A 23456-nucleotide genomic window follows, 5' to 3' on the forward strand; every position below is an offset into this window, starting at 1 on the left:
TCAGTCACAGTCGCAGACAGGTCGTTCATTTTTTTCTCAATGGAAGACAGCTTGTTAGCAGTTTCACAAAGCTGGTGATTTGTGAAATTCGCGCTTTGCTTTAGCTTTCGTATTTCGTCTAGTATTGTCTTAAGCATTTCCTATGATGTTGGTCCTGGGCTGGTTTCTATGTCGCTATAGGAAGACAGCAAATCAACAAAACAGCAGTAGGCCATCACCAATCGTACAAGTAGTGATTGTGGGCATGGCAGATGCAAGAGAGAAACGTTGCTACGATACGTATATGCTGAATGTTGGTCTCTCACCTGGTGAAGAAACAAGAACGGATTCATGAGTTGCACGGCCTCAAAGCTTGTGCCGTGCTCACTGGTCGGTGACCGCAAAGCAGTCGAGCTTTTATGCTCCCAAGGGGCTGACGTCGACGACACTAGTGGGCGATGCGCAGCCGTCCATGAGGGCCAGGTGCGCATGCCCCAGGGCTCGTTAGTGTGATTGCGTGATCTTGGGCTGTGCAGGAGAACAAGCTGTTCCGTCATATCAAGTGCGAATGTTCCTTAGCATTCTTCAGTCGCTGTAGCGCTAGGGTTATCATACGCATAGGATTGTAGCGCTAGCGCTAGTCATACAAACAGAAGAAAATGGCCAGCAGTGGTATGGGGAGGGATTTTCAAAAGCCGTGGGAGAAAAAAAGAAAAAGCTTGAAGGTTGTTGTTATTCCTGAGTGGTTAATTGCCACAACTGTAAAGCCGTAATATTGCTCTATCATTCTATTATTGTTTGTGAAAACTATGAGCATGAGTGTCAGCAACGTTTTTTTCAGGCAGGCATAATCGCATGCCATTTCAACTATTATTTCTAGACCTTCTCGGACAAAATATTTGTGCATATTACTTTATTGAAAGTGAAAATTGGTCTGACTGAGAACATGTTTCAAGTACAAGAATATATATAGCCGGCATATTTTTCGGGAGCACTAAAGTAATATTAGTGCCAGCCGCCATAAATTCCCATTGTTTCCACCGGTGCACACCTTTGACAGTGCCTGGTGATAGAATTAAAAGGCAACAAATGACATTGCTAATCATACAATCTTACAGCAAAGATAAACAATGAACACTTCATGTTTTCTGCAGAAACAGCACATCTATGCTTCACCAGCGCCGATGTATTACCGAGACTGGCGACAGAAACACAGTTCTTTTTCGCTATGCATCTTCTATTCCAGGCAAAATTATGTCTGCCAGAGTAAATTAACATGTAAAGTTCGTTTTATTAAAACCGGTGTCCACGGCCACCAATAAGAGTTGCGACGCAAATCAACTTTAGCTGCAGTGCACGACTACCGACGGAACATGGCGAAACGGCTCAATTGTGCTTGCATCTCAGCTGGCGGCAGTGCAAATATTGGCATGTTTTCTTCTTTGTGTAAAATAATTGCAAGGAGAGGTTAAGGCAGCAACAATGGTAACAAAACATTGTGGCTTGGGAGCTTCGGCTGTTCGTTTTGAAGCACAGTCAGCTACAGATTCGAAGCAAACTGGAAAAGGCCAAGTGATGATATTGGTGGCGATCGATCAGTGGTGGTGAGGCTGCCAGCAATGTCAGAATGACAACTCCTCTGTCGCTGAATGGCCATGTTGGTTTGCAGCAGTGAGATCTCACAGGCAGATCCTCTGTGTGAAAGAGGGATCTTGCCGTTTGCCAGCAAGACCACCGCCGGCCATGGGCCCATGAACCACAAATGCCATGTGGCGATCTTGTGCTGCTAATGTGGACACACCTTTAATTCAGGTGCTGTGGACACCATAACTGGCTCCAAAGAAATCAACGTCACTCTGCTTACAAAGGAACTGCCTCTATTTGCATCTAAAATAGGCAGAAATAGAACAAGTGATTGCTTGTTTGAATTTCAATTGCGTTTATAGCTTATTCACTCAGGAATTGTATTTTGCTGAAACCCTGAACCAGCATTGTGAGGTGTTATTGTGTGAGTCTAGAAAACAATTCCCTGTATGCAATTCTCGCCCTTCTTGAGTTATTTTGCATGAAGGAACTCTTACAGTGAGTTGATCCTCTTGAAACCACACCGCAACACTATCGGCAGTATACGCTTGCAGGTGTTTCGGTGGCTCCCAGTTTTCTACACAAGTACTTCTAGGGCATTTCTGACAAATCATTTCCTCCTCGTTGATTATAGCCTATAAATCGTTTTCAGTGTCATACTGAGGGAAATGAAAAAGAACACAGAAAACTTGCCAAGGCTACAGTTTTGTAAAACATAAAAACGTGCTTGTTGCAGCTCCGCTTTTGTTTGAGAGATTAAATGTTAAGGCACTGAGGGCCATTTTTCATGAGCGCCCCCTGGGCAACGTTCCTTTCCCATAGCAATGTAGCAGCACATCTTCTTTTGTCATGACAGGGCAGCATCTTTCTAGGAACTTTTAGCTTAGTTGTCCCCCATAAAGAAAGTGCAATGGTTTCTGAGTCAGTAAGTAGCACATATCATGGATGCCAGTGAAGTGCAGTGAGTCAGCAAATACAATATCTTAAAGGGGCAGTTTGTGGCCTCTGCAGAATACACTGTTGTAAGATGTAACAATGTTCGATAATGGGAAGTAGTGAAAAGAAACCAGGTTACAAGCATAAATCAAATTCGGAAATATTGTCTATGTCGAACAGTCATAAAATTGCCTTGGAAATCCCATGCAAAAATATAACAATGTATTACGTGTATATTGAACTCCCGTTCATCTCCACATTCAATATATTGAATGCTGCGGTGCACTGCACCCCTGCAAGTGCGCTTCTCCTAACGGAGTGTGACTTGCATCATCGGAAATATTTAGTGTTGATGAATTTGAAGAGGCACTGTTTTGGCAGACACTGTTAAACAGGAGATTAAGCCTCCTGGAAAAATTAGCAGGGTGCTCTTATTTTTGCTTGCTGCGCATGTGAAACCATGGCTCATGCACACTGTGGCCATTCATTATCAGCAAGAGCAGATCGCCACTCTGTGTCAAGAATGTGCAAGGCCTCCAACATGTTCCACTAGAAAGCGTGGATGACACTCTTATCATTTCATTGAGTAAGGCCGGGCATGGGATGCTGAACTGGAGATGTCTAGTTGTACCGCCAGCCATGAATGGCATTTTAGGGTTGCACGAGCTGCCAAAATTAATCCGACCCAACCTCCACTTGGACGGATCTTTACACATTACAGTTTCAATTTAAAAACCACTGCAGGCTACATCTGCGCTTCATGGAAGGACCCCCGCCCCATTGCTTTATCAACACGCGATACTTGTCGCTTTGTGATTCGCGGGCCCGCGCTGAACGCGTTTCATTCGTGCTCGCATGATTACACATGAGTGGGAATGGATTCAAATGCTCTGCAAGCTGAAGGCCACTGCCAGAACTAACAGCACCTGAGTAGTGTTGGCAGTCACGAACGCTGCAGCCGGAGGGGAAGGGCCAAGAAAAAAGGGATCACGAGGCTTCAGAGCACTGATCAGCATGTGAACAGAGATGCGCCAACTTTTTAAGGTGGTCAAGAAGGGGGACAGATCGGTTCAAACAAGAAGTCTGTTCCGAAGCCTGATGAAGCAGTGTGCCTTGCTTGTTGCCCTTGTATGATGAACAGCTGTTTAAATGGTGTATTGTTGGCATTGTAATGAACACACAGCCAACCACATTCATGCGTGATTCACTGTATGTGTGCTGATGGCAGCAGAACGTGTATCCGTACAGGCTGGTCTGCTCCCACGTACATCCATTTCTACCTTATCTTGAAAAAAAAAAAAAAAAAACCGCACAACAAGCGCATCGACGCATGCGAGGTGCACTGCTGTCTTGCATCAGAGCTACACAGGCTTTTAGGGTTAGGGTTGTGATCAATGTACAGTACTTTAAGTATATGGAGCTAAAATTATTTTGCATTTTTTATGTAAAGGCATTTGGTTTCGATCTTTCATTTGCTGCTCATATTTTTTCACCTTGAAATTGTTTTGCCTAAATGAAGTGTTCCTTTTAAATGTTTTTATGAGAAAGTTTGTTTGCTGATTTCAGGAATGACTTCTTTGACCTGCCACCCCAAGCCGTGCGAGCCACCATGGAATACTTAAAACCTGCAACTCCTGTAAGCATGCCTCCTTGGTATTCATTACACAAGAGTTGCCACTGTCTAGCTGTTAATCTTACAGTGGTTTTATGGCTGGCCTGTTTTGATGGTTCCATTGATTAGTCTAAATATTGTAAATATTATTTATTTATTTAGGAGTAATGTCCATTAAATACTTGTGCACTGCAATAATGCTCACTACAGGCTGAAATAAAATGTTAATTTAGGAACAATACACGTGCATACATTCATGCCTACTGTAGTGCACCAAGATAGTTTCTCAATCTTCCTTTAGTATCCACTGAGGTAGTACGCACTAGTGTTTGTGTTTCGTTTATCATTTTCGATAATTTGCTCTCTGAGTGGGAACCGATGTATAACTGAGAAGGAAGGTTGGAGCTTAGTGAAAATGCCGTGATTGCATAACTGCAATCAAATGCACTTAAAACAGTCTCACTATGTCTTCTTGCCAGGATCAGACTTCAGTTGCACTACAAATTTCAGTTACACTGTGCTAAGCTCAAATACAATGAACTTTGATATAACAACCATCTTTAGCAGATTTATCATGCTTGGTATTAGTGGGTATAACTGTGTAATACAGACGCAGCCATTTGTGGTGTGATGAAGCTAATGAAGATGCCTTTTTGTGGAACTGCAATGATAAGACTGGTGAAGCCCTCCCATAGGTGAACTGAGCACTGGAGGACACTTGAGTGTGGATCTGTGCTAGCAGCCACAGTAGGCTTCAATAATCTAATCTTCGAATAGCAGCTGTGGGCATGTTAGATGCCCTAATGCTTCCTCTTAATTGACTCCCACCCTGAGAGCTGTGCATCTCACACAAGGTGTCTAGCGACCGAAAAATCCAGGAAATGTCAGGGAAATTATAAACACTGAAAGAGTAGGAGAAAATTAGACCGCTAGAAACAGGAGTGTTTCACGAAGATTGGAAGACTACCTATGTTGTGCCTGTCTTCAAGAGTGGTTTGCAGTCATCTGCGTGTAATTATAGGCCCATCTCCTTATGTTCCATACCCTACAAAATATTTCAGCACATACTAGCAAAACGTAGCACTTGGAATCAAATAACTTTTTCTGACCAGCACAACAAGGTTTTCGAAAAGACATTTCCTGTACTGCTCAATTAGTTGAGCTCTATCGTGATGTAGCAGAAACAGCTTAAAATAGGGTACAGACTGATGCAATGTTTTTTATTACTAAAAAGCATTCAAATACTGCCTCTTATGAGTCATTCCTAAATAAATTAGAGCACTAGAGATTGATGATAGCATCATTAATGTAATTGTCATGAGTTAGAAAACAATGCGTTATCAGCAGTAAAAAAATATTTACTGAGAGGTTACTTATTTCTCATATATTTGAATGATATTGCTTCAAATGTTTCCCCAACATCAGGTTGTTTGCAGATGACTGTGTGGTCTATAGAGCAATTCAAGACGCTAAAGATGCAGCATTCCAGCAGGATCTTTATAATCAGCTTGTGGAGTGGGGACTTGGAAACTGGCCTTAATACTCAAGTGCTGTCCCATGGCCTTCTATAAATTGAAACGTTTAATAAATAATAACTGCAAAATAGGTCAAAGCATGCTTAGAAAAGAATCTGAGGTTAAATAAACACTTCAAAGTAGTGCCTTTTAAGGTCCTGACTTTTAGCAAGCACATTGACATGATTGTGAATAAAACCAGCAAATTACTAAACCTTGTCATTAAAACACTTAATGCCCCTTGGAACCTGAGGGAAGCAGCATACCGTTCTTTGATTAGACCCCACCTGGAATACGAAAATGCTGGTTTGGATTCTTACCAACAATGCAACATAGATAGGCTTGAAGGTATACAAAATTGTGGCACTAGATTTATAACGAAACAGTACTCCTGGAAAATAATCGTAACAGAAATAAAAGAACAGCATTGGGATTGAGCCACTGTATGCAAAAAGGAAAAAGTTCAGGCTAAGCTTTTATGCTCTATTTATAACAACACCGCTGGAATAGATAAAAACACAGTTAAACCTCGACAAAACGAAAGTCTCTGTATTATCAAGCATTAAACTTTTGGCTTCTAGCTCATAGAACACCAAGTATTTAGAACCTCAATGTAATGACGGGTGTTTATACATGATATCAATAAAACGAAATTTCACTGCTGCCACAGAGGAATACCGAGAAAATAAATAGAAATCTGGGGCAGGTTGCCGCACGTTGCCTTTTCTAGCGATGCCATGACTGGGCATGGCTGACAGCACGGCTGAACGCTTACGCAGCCCATGTGCCCTGTATTAAAGGTACTCTGCTGCGTGTGCAAAGAGTGGGCGTGCTGAGATAGTGTGGCGTCATGTGCACTGTCTTTTCGTGCGTTTACTACTGGAGGTTGTGTAATCTCAAGTTCCAGAGACGCATTGAAGGCCAGAGGCAGACAAAGCATTTGCTCCCCACTGCAAGCTACTCTGTCAGCCGCAGGGACGGAGTGCATGCGAAAGCATGGCTGGCTTTGCTATATCGAGGTTTAAATCTACCTAAAAACTCCCCATTATGTCTCCTACAGGTGGGACCACAGTTGTAAGATAATGCAGATTAAATGCCGTACAAATTGCATGGAAGTTTTTTTTGTTTCCATGAAGTTTCGGAATGGAATGCCTTGCCTGCAAATGTGGTGACAGCCGATCGGGCTCTATTTTCTAAAGTATATAACAAAATTGTACTTACAGCAAGCGAACTTTGATAAATTGCTAATTTCATTGATTCGAGGTTTTGAAGTGTTGGCAGTAAAAACAGCTTCACAAATTCCCAGAGCACTCCTGGTGGATATTATTTTGTCAGTAAGCACTTATAAACAAATCTCAAGACGGTCAGGTTATGAGCGCCAGTGCATGTAGGGCAGATCGTGCCATGAGCAATGCATCGGCGTGCCTCACAGCACCAGACATTTGTGTGCATTGTGTTGAGCCTACCAGTCTACCATGTTCCAGTGCGTGCGGAAGGATGCTTGAAATAACTTGCCTCAGCCGACATTCGTTATAATTTTTTGCTAGATTTACTAGCATATAGGCTCCAAGTACATGCTTGAAATGGCCAAAATCTTTGTTAAAGTGAGACCGTGTCATGAAATTACTTCTTTAAATTGCGAAAGAAGTACAGTTTTCAATGTAACTAAGATATGAAAATTAATATAGTTCTTACATCGCGAATTTCGTTAAATCAAGGTTTGTTATATTGAGGTTTGACTGTATACAAACTACTGTTGACTTTCTTTCCTTCCTTGTGCTTTTTATTCTGTTGTACCCACTCCCCTGCTGTGGTGCTTCGGTGCTGCAGTGTTTTGAAGGAAGTAATAATTCAAGATGACCTAGTAAACTACTCACAATTCCAATTCTCATTGGTTGGTTGCCATGCAAAACCGTCTTTTGCAGCACCCTCACATCAGCTCTTCTACAATATAGCAATTCCATCGTCAACCTCAATATTGCAGGAAGTGAATTACGTACAGAATCGACCTCCGGCTTGATGTGGGGGCACACTTGGCCCCTGCAGTTACTTGCTGCTCAGTGCGTTGCACATTTACAAGACATCACAATCTTCTACTATGGTAAACTTTACATGCAAGGCAATAGATATGGAAAGTGTCTTGTATACATTCCAAAATGACAAACAGATCATGTAGTGAAGCATTTTGTGTGTTGTGGTGAGGCATGTTGATAGCTTCAGGGGTGAACTTGGCACATAGGGCAGGCCAGTGATCAACCTAAGGCTCTACTCAACCGCAAAGCCATTTTCAATTTTTTTTGATGTCATGTAGTGCAGCCTAGTTGAAAATAACACCACATTGCTATTACAGACAGTTTTTATTAGTGTAACAAGTCCAGGGGTGTGTGCTCAGGGGTAGAAAGAGGGTAGCCTTGAAGGGGGGTTCGGGTTTTATTGGAACGAGAGGACTGTTTACTAACTGCATGTACAGTTTTTTTTTTTTTTTTTTTTTGTCCTGAAGTGCCAACATGTTTAGTGTTTTGTGGGGGTACCAGGGCTCAACCGGGCTGCTGTATCAACCAGCATTTGTGCTGTCTGACACGCAGTGCAACAGCATGCAGAGAGACTTGCAGATGATCAGGCTGGGCATAACACTGAGCTGAAGTGCAAGGTTGCCATGACTGGTGTGGTAATGCACTTTATTATACTGTAGAAAGCCGCGTTTAGTAATGTGTCATTGTTGGGCACAATATGGCCGCTATGCGTAACAGAATCTGCTGTGATAAAGGAGCTTTTGCTGCGTAGCTGTCTTGCAGATGTTGTGAAGGACTCATTCTCTCGACAGAATGCCTGTCTACAGCATAAATTTCTGTCGTAAGTGTGGATTACTTAGTTAAAAAATGTGACATGAAAAACTATGTGCAGTATGCGTAGCGAAAGCTGTGTGTTGCATAGGCCAGCTGGGAATATGAACTTGCTGCATGAGTAGGAGAGAAGTGCAGGGTTTGCCCATTTTGTGTTGCAAGAACCCTGGTGACATTCAACCACCGTCTTGCACGGGAAGACTAGTGGGGAGCAGTAAGCGAGAGACAGAATTGATTGTTGTACAGTCGAATCTCGATAATTTGAACTCGAAGGGGCCTGAAAATTAGTTCGAATTAAAAGAAGTTCAAATTAAAAGAAGCTGTGCAATGAGCTAACACATGAGTGGGAAGTTCCAGAAGATTTATTCACACATATTTACAGATTACGGTCAATGTCCGATTTTTCTGACTCCCTAGGGGCTGCGAAAGTGCCCTTAAAATGGCACATCCGAAATGAAAAAAAAAAAAAAAGACACATCCGAAATAGCTCTAAAGGCCTGCCAGTACACTTATTAGGCATATCGGTGCTTGTACTGTAATAGGAGATGGCAGGTGCATGCGTGTATTATTAAAGGAAACATACCATGTCCCGTGGCAGTCGCCCCTTTTAACTTTTGGTATGCTTAACCGCGCAACACTGCGTTTTTGGGGCGAAGCTGACTTTTCGGGAACTGACATACAGCGCGCCATGCTTTTCGCGCTCCGAAGCCATTGGCATGGATTAGGAAGGTGGAGTCGGCGCCATTGCTAACAGTGGTGAATTGTTTCAATGAAAAACATGGCACCGAATAGCAAGAAGCTTGGTAGCGAATGTCGAAGTAGTTGCCGCGGTGTTGCTATGGCTGCCAGTGGATTGCGTGCGAGAGTGGCGGCTCGAGGCGGCGAGATAATCCAAGTGCAGGATTGTGGTGGTGGTTTCGATTGATTCAGTTTTATACCTGCGGTCATGGCAACAACTGGACAGTGAAGGTTTTTTGCGTCCAAAATTTCAGACGTTCTTATACATTAACTCTATGGGTAGGGCTCTGTGTTTTCAGATAAATCCGAAAAAATCCGATAAACGCTTGCCAGTAAAATTTTTGACAATTCGGATTTATCCAATAAACTCCGATTTTAACGGCCAATATGACCCTGTTCTGTTCTTTATAGAAAGCCTTTCGAAAAAGTGTATGTTCTAAGCGGCCATGGATACATCGTCCGGTTTGGCCAATATAAACTTTACCTCACGTCAACAGTATCTTGTAGACTGCACCCATCGCACATTTAACACAGGGCTTGTCGACCCCGGGAGCGCGAGACGACATCTTGATATACAGTTCCCTGGCGGCACTCGAGCGCCAGGGAACTGAATCTAGTGCAGAAAGCCTGCTGGTGGAAAGCATGGCATGCTCACGTGACACATTTCTGTAGCGCGTGAATTTTGGGCAAGCAAAATGTGAAGGAAACAAAAGCTTTCCAGTGACTACGTAAAGGAGTTTAGTGATTTTGAAGAGTCAACGTCCTCTGAAGGAGTCATTGTTCGCAAGTTTTGTCATGTGACAGTTAGCATTGCCAACGACAAGGGCGCCTTGAGAATTGCGGAGCGTCTACAATCGCAACGCCAGATCCACCTGCAGAAGCCCCATCTTCCATCAGTGACAGCAACCTCAAAGTATGCTTGTGTCTATTACAACAAGCTTTAAGGTTGTAATATGCACAAACATAGGTGTTCTTTATTCAAGTATTTGTGCTTGTGTGTGTACGTGTTTGTGCATTCAAACCTTCCAGACAACTAAAATATGCTTCGTGCGTTCTGATGTTTTCGTGTTCAGATATCATTTTATCTAAGATTTTCGAGTATTGAGAGTAATGCAAAATTGCAAACTCCAATAAACGCTGAATTTCTGCCAAAAAATAAACTCCGAAACACACCCTCCAAATTTCAAGAAAAAGAAACTCCGAAAACATGGAGCCCTATCCATGGGGTACATGGTAGTGCCGTGAAGGCGTCCAAATTATCTGGCATGTCTGAAAAATAGGGGGTCAGGAAAATTGGTCGTTGACTGTACAGGACATCCATCACTAACAGAAGTAATCGGTGATGCGCGCTTGCACACACCTGCGCACAAATTGTTGCTATGATATAGTCGCTTTAGTATAGTATCAATATCTGTGGTTAACCTTCCAGGAGCTAGACAGTCCACTTGTGAACAAAGTTGATTTTGCTGGGTTTTCTAAGCATTTTGAGACTGTACAACTATATGGACATTTTTACAGTTCTCTCTTTTTACTAGTTGGTCGGCTACTGTAAATATAGTACAGCCACAGGCAGTGATTATGCTAGTTAGCTTTCTTTATTCTCTGTTAGTCTTCTCTCTTTTATATATATCTTTACTCAGTAACATACAATAAAGCCAGAGGAAGCTTAGGAGAATTCAATTATGTTTAACTGCTCAAGGGTGAAAATTTTTTTTTTTTAGAAATTCGTCCTCCCAAAGGGAGTTTTTTTGGGGAGTTTGGTTCAAGTTATATGTAATGTCCGATATACTGAAAGCTCTTCAATCAGCTAGTCAAATATGAAGATATTTTCTCTTGCCATTTGTTGGTGAAAATAGCATCCTGTAAATGTTCTCACGTGATGTAAAAGACTAAGTTTAGTAGCTTCTCTCATATGTTCCCAAAAAGGCACAGATATTAGCTGTCCTCTGCATATGAGCATAAAATGAGTTACTTTGCAACATAAGCAAGAAGCGAGTACAAATTATTATTCTTGTTTGCACAAGGCAAGTTAAAGATCAGTTTGTGCATGCCCACATGCCCGGTACTTCAATATCAACTGATTGCAACTGCACATTATCAAATAAAGCATTGAAATAAAGTCGCATTGAGAAACAAATTGTTAGCTTGTATTGGACAGTCAGACAATGATGCACAATCGGCCAAAATGTTTCCAGGACCCGGGCAAAAGTGAATTTCTGCTCTGGGCATAGTGCTTCTAATTTAATGGATCACTCTGTACATTGCAAAGGCAACTGCACACTTTAACTTTGAATTTACCTGTTACGGTTACCATGTTTGCATGATTCTAATGCACACCTTTTTTTAATAACATGTGCATTTAAATTTGCATGCATGTTGCATTCATAACTAATTCTACTCAAAATCAAAAATGAAACCGCTTCTTACTATTGAAATAATAAAAAGAAACGCTCCATGCAAGGTAGCTAACCACACTGCCATCGAACAGACATTGTTCTTTTATGCCTTGGTATGCGGTCTCCATGTTCCAGTTTGCTGAACGTGGAACATTTCTGATGCATCAGATGAAACTGAGGATGACTATCTGTGGTCAGTAGACAGCAAAAAGGAGATGTTCTGATAGCGACTAGCCACTAAGATTCATCTGTGTGCGTGTGTATGTTCCATAAAGTTGTTTCAACACAGTGCATGTCAACTTGGGTTTCGTTACTTGAGGTGCGCTGTAGAATAGGCACCAAGTTATTTTTTTGCATATTTGGCCAGTAATATAACCGCACGTTACAACCGGGGCTCAGTGGAAGTGTGCAAATACGGTATATGCCAAGGTGTCTTGGAAATTCAGCTTCTCAAATCCCATGTCTCATTAACTTTTGTGGCTGACTGTACATATCACTTCGACATCATCTATAAAAAAGAATTCTGAAATGACCAGGATCTCATTCCAAGACTCCTTAAGGATAAATAAAAAGGGTAATCTTGTAATTTTGAACCAAGAACGAATGAAATGCTTAATGTGAATGTTTGCAAGCATGAGTGCTCGAAGTTACTAGATGTAGAAGCTTCATTTGATGCGTAGTCAATGAAAATACTTCTGTGTTAGGAAAGTCCATGCAGGAAGTTGTGCGCAGTGTCATAAGTGTGCTTTAATTTTTTATTCCAAATCCCAAAGTGTTCATAGTAAGGTTAGACTGTACCTTTCAAGGCGTCTGGTGTTGTCTATGCAGTGGTGGGAATGCTGTTACAATTGCTCCAATCTGTTACATTTCGTTAAAGCAGCTACATCCATGCTAAAAATAAGAGAAACTGCTCCAAGGCTACTCCAAGACGAGCCATGCCGCGCAATCTCTGAGGCCACTTTGAAAAGAAGTTATGGGCAACACCAGGTGGCAGTCGCCATCACCCTATGCGAAGAGTGCTGTTGAGTCTCCTGCTATTTATAAAACTAGATGAAACTGAAGGGTTACTGGATTAATCTAACCCAGTACTCGTGCATGTTCATGGTCCACCATTAGAAAACTAGCGTGTTTTTGCACATATCCGCACCAAACATTCAGAAAATTTAACTGTAAAGTCTGGGTGTGGATTATATGTGAATTTCGCCTTTAGGTTGGGCCTCATGACAGCATGGTGCATGCTGCCAGTAAGCCACACATCAAGGCAGAGTTCTCCACCATTCAAAGTTTTGTTTTTACCCTCTCCCCACCCTTGCGTGTTGAAGCTCTCTTCTCCCCTCTTTCGTGGTCACCCATTCTCCTTCTCTTTAGGGGTCACCATTTTCCGTTTAATAGTTAGCAAAGTGCACATGGGGATAGCGATATTGCACGAGGCTCTGGCTAACTAGAATTCAGATGATGATGAGTAGCGCTCAATGGCCGTCCTTTACAGCATAGCAGAAGCTGAAGATTATCAGCATCGCTGAAGAGGGAGGAGAGGGGTGGGAGTCGATGAGAGCCACTAGCCGATGATACAATATGGATGAGTTGTTCGTCTGTGGTGGGAGAGGCGTCGGTGGCTGTGTCATTGCACTCAGCAAACTGAAAACAGGGTCCTTCAACACTTAAAAGTATAAAAGAACATTGCTGAAACCTACCCCCTTGGATGTTATTAGCTTCTGCTGTGTTGCATTTTTCTGTATGTGCACGTAATGCCGCATATTTGTAGCTTGGCCATATTACTGGCTAGATCCGACTTGAGGCCTAGTGTAAAATTACTTGAAGAGCCGTCCTGCGTACTATGTGACTGCATTACTGCAAGTTCTTTGTGCCTTTTTGTGGCTTACTTTACCACTTGGTTGATGGGTGGTATTTTTTGTTCTTACTGTGCAGGTTAACTCAATGAGACTGTGTGATAGGTGTAATTCATTCATAAGTGGCACGTAAATTTATTATATTCCGGGAAAATATTTGCGGTGATGTGAGCTGGTACTCCAGAACCATTGTTGATGTGCATTAGTAGTGTCTGGCTGATAACCATTCACAATCATCATTGTTGACTGCTATGAAATGTGCTCCAAATGCTCTTGGCCATTCCCACTACTGTCTATGTTACCAATATTCATAATATAATGAGTGCATGTATGTTTCTTGACCACACATCATTTTGTGACCAGCCATCATTGCTTAGTTGCTTTGGCATTATACTGCTAAGCATGAGGTGGCGAGATAAAATCCTGGCCGTGGTGGCCAGAATTCGATGGTGTGAAATGTAAAAACGCTTGCATACTGTGCATTGGGTACACATTGAAGAACCCCAGGTGGTCGAAATTAATCCGGTGTCCCCCACTATGGCGTGCCTCATAATCAGATAGAGGTTGTGGCACGTAAAACCCAGAATTCCATTCATTCATTTTATGATTTTTTCTTTCTTTTTCTGCATTCAGTATCTTAGCTACACTCTTAGGCAAAGTTGCACCCTTTGGGGTGTATCTCTGCCACACGAACAATAATCGTCATCTGCCTTGCTTGTGTTTCCTTTCTTGAAAACGCCGCGCCTGCTACTTTCCTGTCGGTAACGCTATGTCACGCTGATAATGCGCATGCCATTCGTTACTGGAAAGTACCGGGCTCGCCGCGTTAAAGAAAGGAAATGTGGACACGACAGATGACGATTATTGTTGTGTGGCAAAAGGGTGTAATTTTGCTTAAGAGTGCACATTACTTTTGTAAACTTAGTTGCGTCATTTTCCTTGGTATCTACATTTTATTTATTACTATAAATGTTTTCCTCTCTCTCCTTTCTTTTCAATTTCAGGAAGGCTGGACTCTTGACGCAAAAGCTGCATTTATCCAGCTCGTCAGTGATGACAAAACCGTGGTGTGCAATGTGTTGAAGGTTAGATATACCTGAAATGTTTATTGTGAGTTTTCATGCTTGTGTACGATAGTGTGTGCACTTTCAACACTCCTGACTGTTTTATGTTCGGTTAGGTTAGGCATAGACACTACTACTTTTTGAATTCGTTGGGAGCAAATAACAGGTCACTTTTGCTTTGTTGAACATTCTGAATAGCAATCAATTGCCTACATATTAAAGGGACACTAAAGGGAAATTTTAAGTCAAGCTAAAGTGATAAATTAGTTCTTTAGAACGTCTAAGGCACCAATATTATCGCAATCAAAGCTTTAGTAATCTAGAAATTGAGGTAAATGCAGGACACGATTAGAGACTCCCCTGAGACATTTAATAGCCTGATGATGAAGGCATCCTCATTTCTGTCACTAGTACTCCATCACTTGTTATAAAAACACAACTATATTGCATGATAAGAGGAAAGAAAATGCTACTTCTCCAGTTCTATTTGATTTTTAGAAAAAAACTCATTGATGTTGCCCTTGGCAACAACGCGGGCAGTCAAGAGGTTTCATTTTCTCCTCTCTGTGCCGCCCGCTCTTTCACGTTTAAGTAGTTTCGTTCTCGCATTGTGCTGCAATCGTTTTGCTGGCTCTCAAAACTCGCATATACTGCGAGTAGCAGAGAATGCCACGTCCATGTAATGTCACGGAATTAAGCAGTCCATGCCACGCCGAATCCAACGCTCTGTCTTGGCTTGGTTTCTCCATGGCCGTGCGTTTGCCTTTTGTGCAGCAAACCGTAGCACCGTCTGTCGGGTGCTGTTTTACTCACAGATGGCAATAAAGGGTGGTGATGGCGTAAACAACGTCGCCACTCCCTGCTCAGGGGCGGGCAATTTGAATTGCGCTAAAGGTATGCATACCCTTATAATGTGATTTTCTCATTAACGACGTCTTTTCTTGACACAAGATAAGTGTTGCGAGGTCTTTGGTATAGTATTGTAGCAGTCCATGTCAGCTTAGTATTTGCCTTTAGTGTCCCTTTAACCCTTTGAATGTCCTTTCTTCTTTCTTTAGAAGTGCATCGCCACAGTCACATTTTTTAATATAGACTTGTTTTCAGAGGAACTTCTTTCAAGAAAAAATTTTAGGCAACATTAAAGCAACAAAAGCAACTAGAATTAACATTTTTAGATGTAATAAAATTCTCACTTCTATTTATATTGCTACGGAACAATATGTACGATCACGAAAAGGCGAGCAGTGCGAAGACGACGATGACGATGAGAAGCTAGTGCGGGGCTGTTGCCTCTTGGCCAAGCGCAGCGTATTTTCTTGTAAATATACTTGTACATAGCTTTTCGTCTGCGTCTTCCTACGTAACATATCTGATGGAGGTGGACGTTCCCTGTACCTCGTCACGTAGCTTCGCAGTGGACGGTACGTCGAGCCTTCCTTCATGGCTCCCGGCGACGACAACCGGACTCCCCCGGCTCCGACACCTGCTGCTACTTCGACGACCTACATCACTCTCCCCGCTCCCCGTGATCCTGGCGTATTCTCGGGCAAAGATGGGGAAGACGTCGATGACTGGATCAGCCTGTATGAACACGTCAGCTGCAATAACCTGTGGGACCCTACCATTATGCTCGCCAACGTAGTCTTTTACCTCGGTGGCACACCTAGAGTTTGGTATCGCACGCACGAAGATGAGCTCACCAGTTGGGATTCACTTAAGACACAGCTTCGGGACTTGTTCGGCAACCCCTACGGTCACCAACTTGCCGCGCAGAAGGCGCTTTCCGGCCGTGTGCAGACGTCAACAGAGCCCTATGTCACGTACATTCAGGACGTCTTGGCTCTGTGCCGCAAAGTTGACACCCACATGACTGAGTCAGACAAGGTTGCCCACATCCTCAAAGGCATTGCCGATGACGCCTTCAACTTGCTCGTTTGCGACAACGTAGCGACGGTGGATGCTGTTATAAAAGAGTGCCGCCGCCTGGAACTCTCTAAAAGCCGACGTATTGACCAGCAGTTTGCCCGTCTGCCCAACACCCCAGCGACATCTTCCTGTGCCGACACTCCTCGTCCCAACAACACTGCCGATGTTACCAGGATCGTCCGCCGTGAGATCGAGGCCGCCTATCCGGCTGCCTTCGACTCTAGTCCCACCAACACATCTGCAGTCACGGTCTCACTGATCCAGGCAGTTGTCCGCCAAGAGTTCGAAAACATGGGTCTTCACACCATCTGCTCGGCCCATCGTCCTGATACCCGCCCGGCTTCTTCGATTCCGCCCCGTCCCGCACCTTCTTACCCACCACGTTTCCGCAACCCATCTGAATGGCGCACTGCTGACGACAAGCCCATTTGTTTCCACTGCCATCGAATCGGGCACATTTCTCAGCACTGTCGCAGTCGCTGGAGTTCCCCGACCCGGTCTACTTATACCGCCTACTCTCGCCCCCCCAGGTGGCCCTTCTCGTCCCTATGCCGCACGCTCCGATAACGCCGCCGCTGATTCTCCTGCACCGAACCGCTCCTATTCTCGTTCGCCTTCGCCCCAACAACGACAATCTCGCTCTCCCCAGCCCTGTCGCTCCTATTCGCAGACTCCCTTCGGACGCCGCTCCCAGCCGGAAAACTAGATGATGCAGCGCCTCGAGGTGACGCTGCATTGCTCCCTACGCCGCCAAATCCTCTACTGACGTTGCCCACTCATCTGAACCTTCTTGACGTGCAAGTCGACGGTGTTTCTGTTTCTGCACTCATAGACACTGGGGCGCATTTGTCCGTAATGAGCGCTGACCTTCATAACCGGCTCAAGAAAATTATCTTGCCCGCCACGACGCCTGTTGTCCGTGTCGCCGATGGCGGAACAGCCCCCGTAATTGGTATGTGTACCACCTGGGTCTCCTTCGCCGATCGCTCAACAATCGTGCTATTGACAGTCATCGCCCACTGCCCCATGACATCATCCTCGGCTTAGACTTCCTCTTCGCACATTCTGCTCTCATCGATTGTTCCGCCAGTACTCTCCGCCTTGACCTGCCTGTTCTGGATCCTGCTGAACCACACCCCAGTCGCCTCAGTTCCGTCGATTTCGTTCGCTTGCCACCTTCGGCACTGAGCTACGTTGACCTAGTGTCTTCCCCACCAGTCCCCGACGGTCACTACATCGCGGCTCCTATGCAAGACGTCCTCCTTACACACGGGATCACAGTACCTCATACAGTTTTATCTATTACGGCGAATTGCGTCTGCCTGCCAGTGGTCAACTTTGGCTTGACGACACAAGTGCTGCCACGCGGGATGTTTCTGGCCCAGCTTTACTCATTCGCGGATCACTGAGTAGCATCCATTGCAGTAGACGACACTTCATCCGATGCTCCTCTACCATTGCAGTCGGCAAATTGTACCATCGCTGACTTACAGAAAATGATTGCGCCCGACTTGTCGTCCGAGCACGCTCGTGAACTCTACCGCGTTCTGTTTTCCTACCACGATATTTTTTACTTTAACGATCGTCCTTTGGTCCAAACTACAGCTGTCAAACATCGCATTAATACCAGCGATGCCCCTCCTATTCATCGCCGCCCGTATCGAGTGTCACCACTGAGCGTCAAGTTATTCACGCAGAAGTTCGCAAAATGCTTGCCAAGAACATTATTGAACCATCATATAGTCCATGGGCATCACCTGTTGTACTGGTCAAAAAAAAAGATGGCTCATGGCGCTTTTGCGTGGACTATCGGCACCTTAACAGGGTTACCAAAAAGGACGTGTATCCCCTACCTCGGATTGATGACGCCCTTGACTGCCTCCACGGTGCTCGCTATTTCTCCTTTATTGACCTTCGCTCCGGCTCTTGGCAGATTGCCGTGGACGATCTCGACCGCGAGAAGACTGCTTTTGTAACACCCGACGGTCTTTATCAATTCAAAGTGATGCCGTTCGGTCTATGTAACGCCCCTGCCACTTTTGAACACATGATGGACTCCCTTCTTCACGGTTTCAAATGGTCCACGTGCCTGTGCTACTTGGATGACGTTATCATATTCTCCCCAACGTTCGCTACGCACCTCGAGCGCCTCTCAGCAGTCCTGGACGTTTTTCGTCGAGCCGGTCTGCAACTCAACGCATCGAAGTGTCAATTCGGCCGTCGCCAGATTACCGTCCTTGGACATCTCGTTGACGCGAACGGAGTGCAACCGGACCCAGGCAAGATCCATGCTGTTGCGCACTTCCCTGTTCCGAAGTGTGTCAAGGATGTGCGCAGCTTCATCGGCCTTTGTTCGTACTTCCGCCGTCTCGTGAGAAATTTCGCTGCCGTAGCACGACCACTAACCGAGCTTTTGAAAAAAGACGCCCCTTTCCAGTGGGGCGATAACGAGGCCTCTGCATTCTCACATCTAATCGATATTCTCACAACGCCTCCCGTTCTGGCCCATTTCGAACCTTCTGCGACTACCGAAGTCCGTACTGATGCCAGCGGTCACGGAATTGGCGCAGTACTGGCACAACGCCGGCATGGCCACGACCTTGTTATCGCTTACGCCAGCAGGTTCCTCTCACCCGCAGAGCGCAACTATTCCATCACTGAGCGTGAGTGTCTGGCCCTAGATTGGGCGGTTGCGAAATTCCGCCCATACTTATATGGCCGACCCTTTTCCGTTGTCACAGACCATCACGCGCTTTGCTGGTTATGCTCACTCAAAGATCCTACAGGAAGACTTGGTCGCTGGGCCTTACGCCTCCAAGAGTATTCGTATACTGTCACCTATAAATCTGGCCGTCTACACAAGGACGCTGACTGCCTGTCTCGCTACTCGGTCGACGAGCCTGACGACGCCGACAGTAGTAGCGCCAACGGCATTTTCTGTGTCTGCCTTCGCTAACATCGCCGATGAGCAGTACCGAGACCTATCACTGCGAGCACTTATCGAGCGTCTGCGCTCAACACCTACCGACGCATCCATTCGCTGATATGTCCTCCAGGGCGGCATTCTGTATCGAAGGAACTTCCTCCCTGACGGCTCTGATCTTCTTCTTGTCGTGCCAAAACAGCTACGACAGACTGTGCTCTTTGAGAAGCATGATGCACCCACTGCAGGACATCTTGGGGTAACCCGCACGTACGACCGCGTCCGCCACCGCTTCTATTGGCCTGGTCTCGCTCGCTCCGTTCGACGCTATGTTGCTGCCTGTGATCCCTGCCAGCGTCGGAAAACACCTCAGGTGCTACCTGCCGGTCATCTCCAGCCGATCACCGTCCCTGTAGAACTGTTCTTTCGTGTTGGATTAGACTTGCTCGGTCCCTTTCCCACATCATCCTCAGGGAACAAAATGGGTAGCCGTTGCAACTGATTACGCCACCCGATACGCTATCACTCGGGCTCTCCCTACCAGTTGCGCCACTGACGTCGCAGACTTTCTGTTGCATGACATTATCTTGCTTCATGGCGCCCCGCGACAGCTGCTTACTGACCGTGGTCGAAACTTCCTCTCGAAAGTTATCGCTGACATTGTGCGTTCCTGCTCCATTCAGCACAAACTGACTACTTCATACCATCCTCAAACCAATGGCCTCACAGAGCGGTTAAACCTTACTCTTACCGATATGCTGTCCAAGTACGTTTCCAAAGACCACCACGACTGGGACATTGCCCTTCCTTAGGTAACATTTGCGTACAATTCTTCCCGGCACAACACCGCCGGATTTTCTCCTATTTTATCTACCATACGGTCGCGAACCTACCCTGCCCCTAGACACGGCACTTCCTCCTGCCGCGATCTCAACAAGCGAGTATGCGCGCGACGCCATCGCCCTCGCCGACCATGCACGCCAGCTTGCCCGTGCACGACTGATGGCCTCACAAGCAACTCAGCAGTGTTATTACAACGCCCGCCATCGTGACGTACAGTTTTCGCCTGGTGCGCTCGTGCTCCTGTGGTCGCCCTCCCGTCACGTCGGACTTTCAGAGAAGCTCCTTTCGCGATACACGGGGCCCTACCGCGTGCTGCGCCAGGTGACGCCTGTGACTTACGAAATTGCTCCTGTGGGTTCAACCTCGTCCTCTCTTCTGGCACCAAGTGATGTCATGCATGTCAGTAGGCTCAAGGCCTACTACATTGCTTCCGAGTCCGACCTTTAGTCGCTCTGGGACGGCGCTTTTGCAGCCGGGGGTAGTGCCACGGAACAATATGTGCGATCACGAAAAGGTGAGCAGTGCGAAGACGACGACGACGATGAGAAGCTAGCGCGGGCTGTTGCCTCTTGGCCAAGCGCAGCGTATTTTCTTGTAAATATACTTGTACATAGCTTTTCGTCTGCGTCTTCCTACGTAACAATATTTTGAGTAAGTGTGACACAACTAGGGCCCGTACTTTGTAACATAGCATTTAATTTTCAATACTCATCATGTGTCATGCTGAGGAGGTGGCCCAGCAAAGACAGTAGTGCTGCAGCATTCAAGCCTTCAAGAAGCATTCAAGAATGAAATAGAGAATATGGCCCTAGGGTTGTGTGGCCAATAGTAAAAGTAAGGCATACCATGTGAGCGCCTGCATGCAAACGCGGAGGTCTGCACCTGTAAGAAAAGAAAAGCGAATGAGAAACTTGCAGCAATTGTTTGATCACTAGACGAGATTCGATCAGTCCTCGTGCATCTTGCAAAAAATAGGTGCATGTGCAGGATTATTGTAGTGAGAATTCCACCCAAGTGCTTTCTGAGATAAACAATGTGATAGTCAGTTTTCACTATGCCTCTAACTCGAAATTGCATGACAGTGCCAAATATAAAGTGTGTAAGCATGGGCGTGGACATGCGGCATTAACCCTTTCAGGCGGCAACTCATTCTCTTGATTGAAAGCTTACTTTTGATGCATTTCTTGCATCTTCAAAATTATAAAAAGGGTGCACTTGTAGAGTAGGTTAATATTTTTGCTATCTTTGGTGAGCTTTCCAAGCTTACAGAGTGTGTACTTGTGAAAGCTCGCTACAGTCGAACCACTTATAACAATATTCAAGGGCCATAAAATTCCCAGTGTTATAATCGGTTTGCATGAAAAAGGCAGAGGGGACGAATACTCGGACATTTGAATTAGTCAAAGAAGTACAGTCGAACCCACTTATAACGCTCTTAGTTATAATAATACTAGGGTATAACAATGAGCAGCCGCTGCACTGTGAACTTTTGTGTGTGTTCTATGGTAACATAGACCACTTACTACAATGTTCCCATGCCACATTAATGGATAAGGCAAATCTGGCTAGTGGGTGTTTGCACTGAAAAGAAAAGGAACACGAAATCCAGGAAAAGAAGAAAAAGAAAAATGCCAGCTGCTTTGCCACAGCCTCCTTTGTGCCTTCCTTGCACTCTGTATAGCACGCGTTCCTCGCCTGTCCCCCTTTCACCCCTCCTTTGTCGGCAAGAGGGTGGAAGAGAGATCATATGGGAGAGCGGTGTGTGAGTCCTGTGAGGCCTGTGATACAATGAAGGTGTGCCATGCGAAGTGTGCGGCACAAAGGTGTGTTTGGCAAAGTGGCTCACTTTTTTTTTTCCTGTTTTTGGAAACAATGCGATGAAGTGTTGTGCAGTATGCCTTTGTGCCGCCTTTGGGACTCAAAGGTGTCAATGGGTCAATTAGCCGCCGAGGTGCTGGTGTGATGAAGACGGGTGTGACAAAGCAGCTCTTATTTTTGTCTCTTTCTTGCTTTTTTTCTAACAAGGTATTATTATTTTTTTTTTTTGGCTGTAACCGATAATGCTGCACAGGTGCAATGTAGTAAGCTGTTTAATTTACCCTAGAGCGCATGCAAAAGTTCAAGGTGCATTGGCTGCTCATTGTTATATCTGATGTAGTGTTAAATCTGGTATTGTTATAAGCGGGTTCGACTGCACTGGAATGCCAGATATGAGAACAACTATTTCATGTCTAGCTGACTTAAAAAGCACCTGTCCAGGCACTCGAAAAATTATGCCTGGTGCGAGACATTGTAAAAAACAATGAAAGGAGGTAACCCGCTGCGTACAACAGCATACTGACACCGAGCAAAAACACCCAACCTGGTCTTTGTCGTTCGCGGCTTGCGTCTTTCATGTCCTGCTCCGCATTTGCTCTTTCATCTTTTGCTGGGCTTGTTTGCTAGGTTACACTGCTGACACCACCGCTGCTTCCTGCAGGAATGAGCGCCTAAGAGCTGCACTCTAAAAGTTAATCTGTGGAGTGTTGTAGCACACTCCATATTAGTCCACTAACATTGGCCGTGAAATTGAGCTCTTGACAGCTAACAGGTATGACCGTTTGATAACATAGAATGTCACGTTCAAGTGTATCTGCATACCAACAGTAGCCATTTTTACACTTCATGTAATCATGAGGTTACTTATAGGCCATAAGCCAAGGTAAATCCACCTGTAGATTCCTTGCTTAGCTGCACATTGTATGGAAAAACTTGGCTAATAGCAAGTTGGTCACATTGCATTGATAGGAAGCCTTGTGGAAAGCGACAGTGATAGTAATATTGCAGATTTTGTTGCACTCCTGTCAAAATGGTAGTTCTTTCTACACATTTGTACTCAGCATGTAGAGATGCCATGTCTAGAAAATGGCTGGCGTGGTTTACGCTGTGTTATCTGCGCATGCTTCCTGGTTTGTTCAAATCCTGGTTCTGTTGAGTGTTATCACTTCCCTGTTTTGTGCTTCCTGTTCTCTCATCACTTCAGGTTGTTTAAAAAGCAGTGAAATTATGTTTCGAATTTCAAATTGCGGCTAAGCTATTTTCACAACCAGAGCAATGGGGTATTCAATTTGGTATATTAAATTCATTGTGCAAAAGTTTAACCCAACAGACATAATCATGGCCCTCATTTGCATTTCCTGCATAAACGCTTGAGAGAAATGCTTCACATATAGCACATATGCTACCCTCACTTACCATCATCCAGTTAA

The 23456-nt window shown here is 44.8% G+C and overlaps 1 protein-coding gene across 3 annotated transcripts in view; it reads left to right on the forward strand.

The window, feature by feature from the left end:
* LOC126547037 (uncharacterized) overlaps nt 1-23456 on the forward strand; it is a 199023-nt gene that overhangs the window by 127800 nt on the left and 47767 nt on the right. For all 3 annotated transcript variants that reach the window (XM_050194864.3, XM_055062941.2, XM_055062942.2), the window contains 2 exons: nt 4066-4135; nt 14457-14537. In XM_050194864.3, the coding sequence (XP_050050821.2) occupies nt 4066-4135; nt 14457-14537 (151 nt within the window). The remainder of the gene's footprint in view (nt 1-4065; nt 4136-14456; nt 14538-23456) is intronic.

The sequence above is a fragment of the Dermacentor andersoni genome, chromosome 1, assembly GCF_023375885.2.
Source record: "Dermacentor andersoni chromosome 1, qqDerAnde1_hic_scaffold, whole genome shotgun sequence".
Classification (NCBI taxonomy): Eukaryota; Metazoa; Arthropoda; class Arachnida; order Ixodida; family Ixodidae; genus Dermacentor; species Dermacentor andersoni.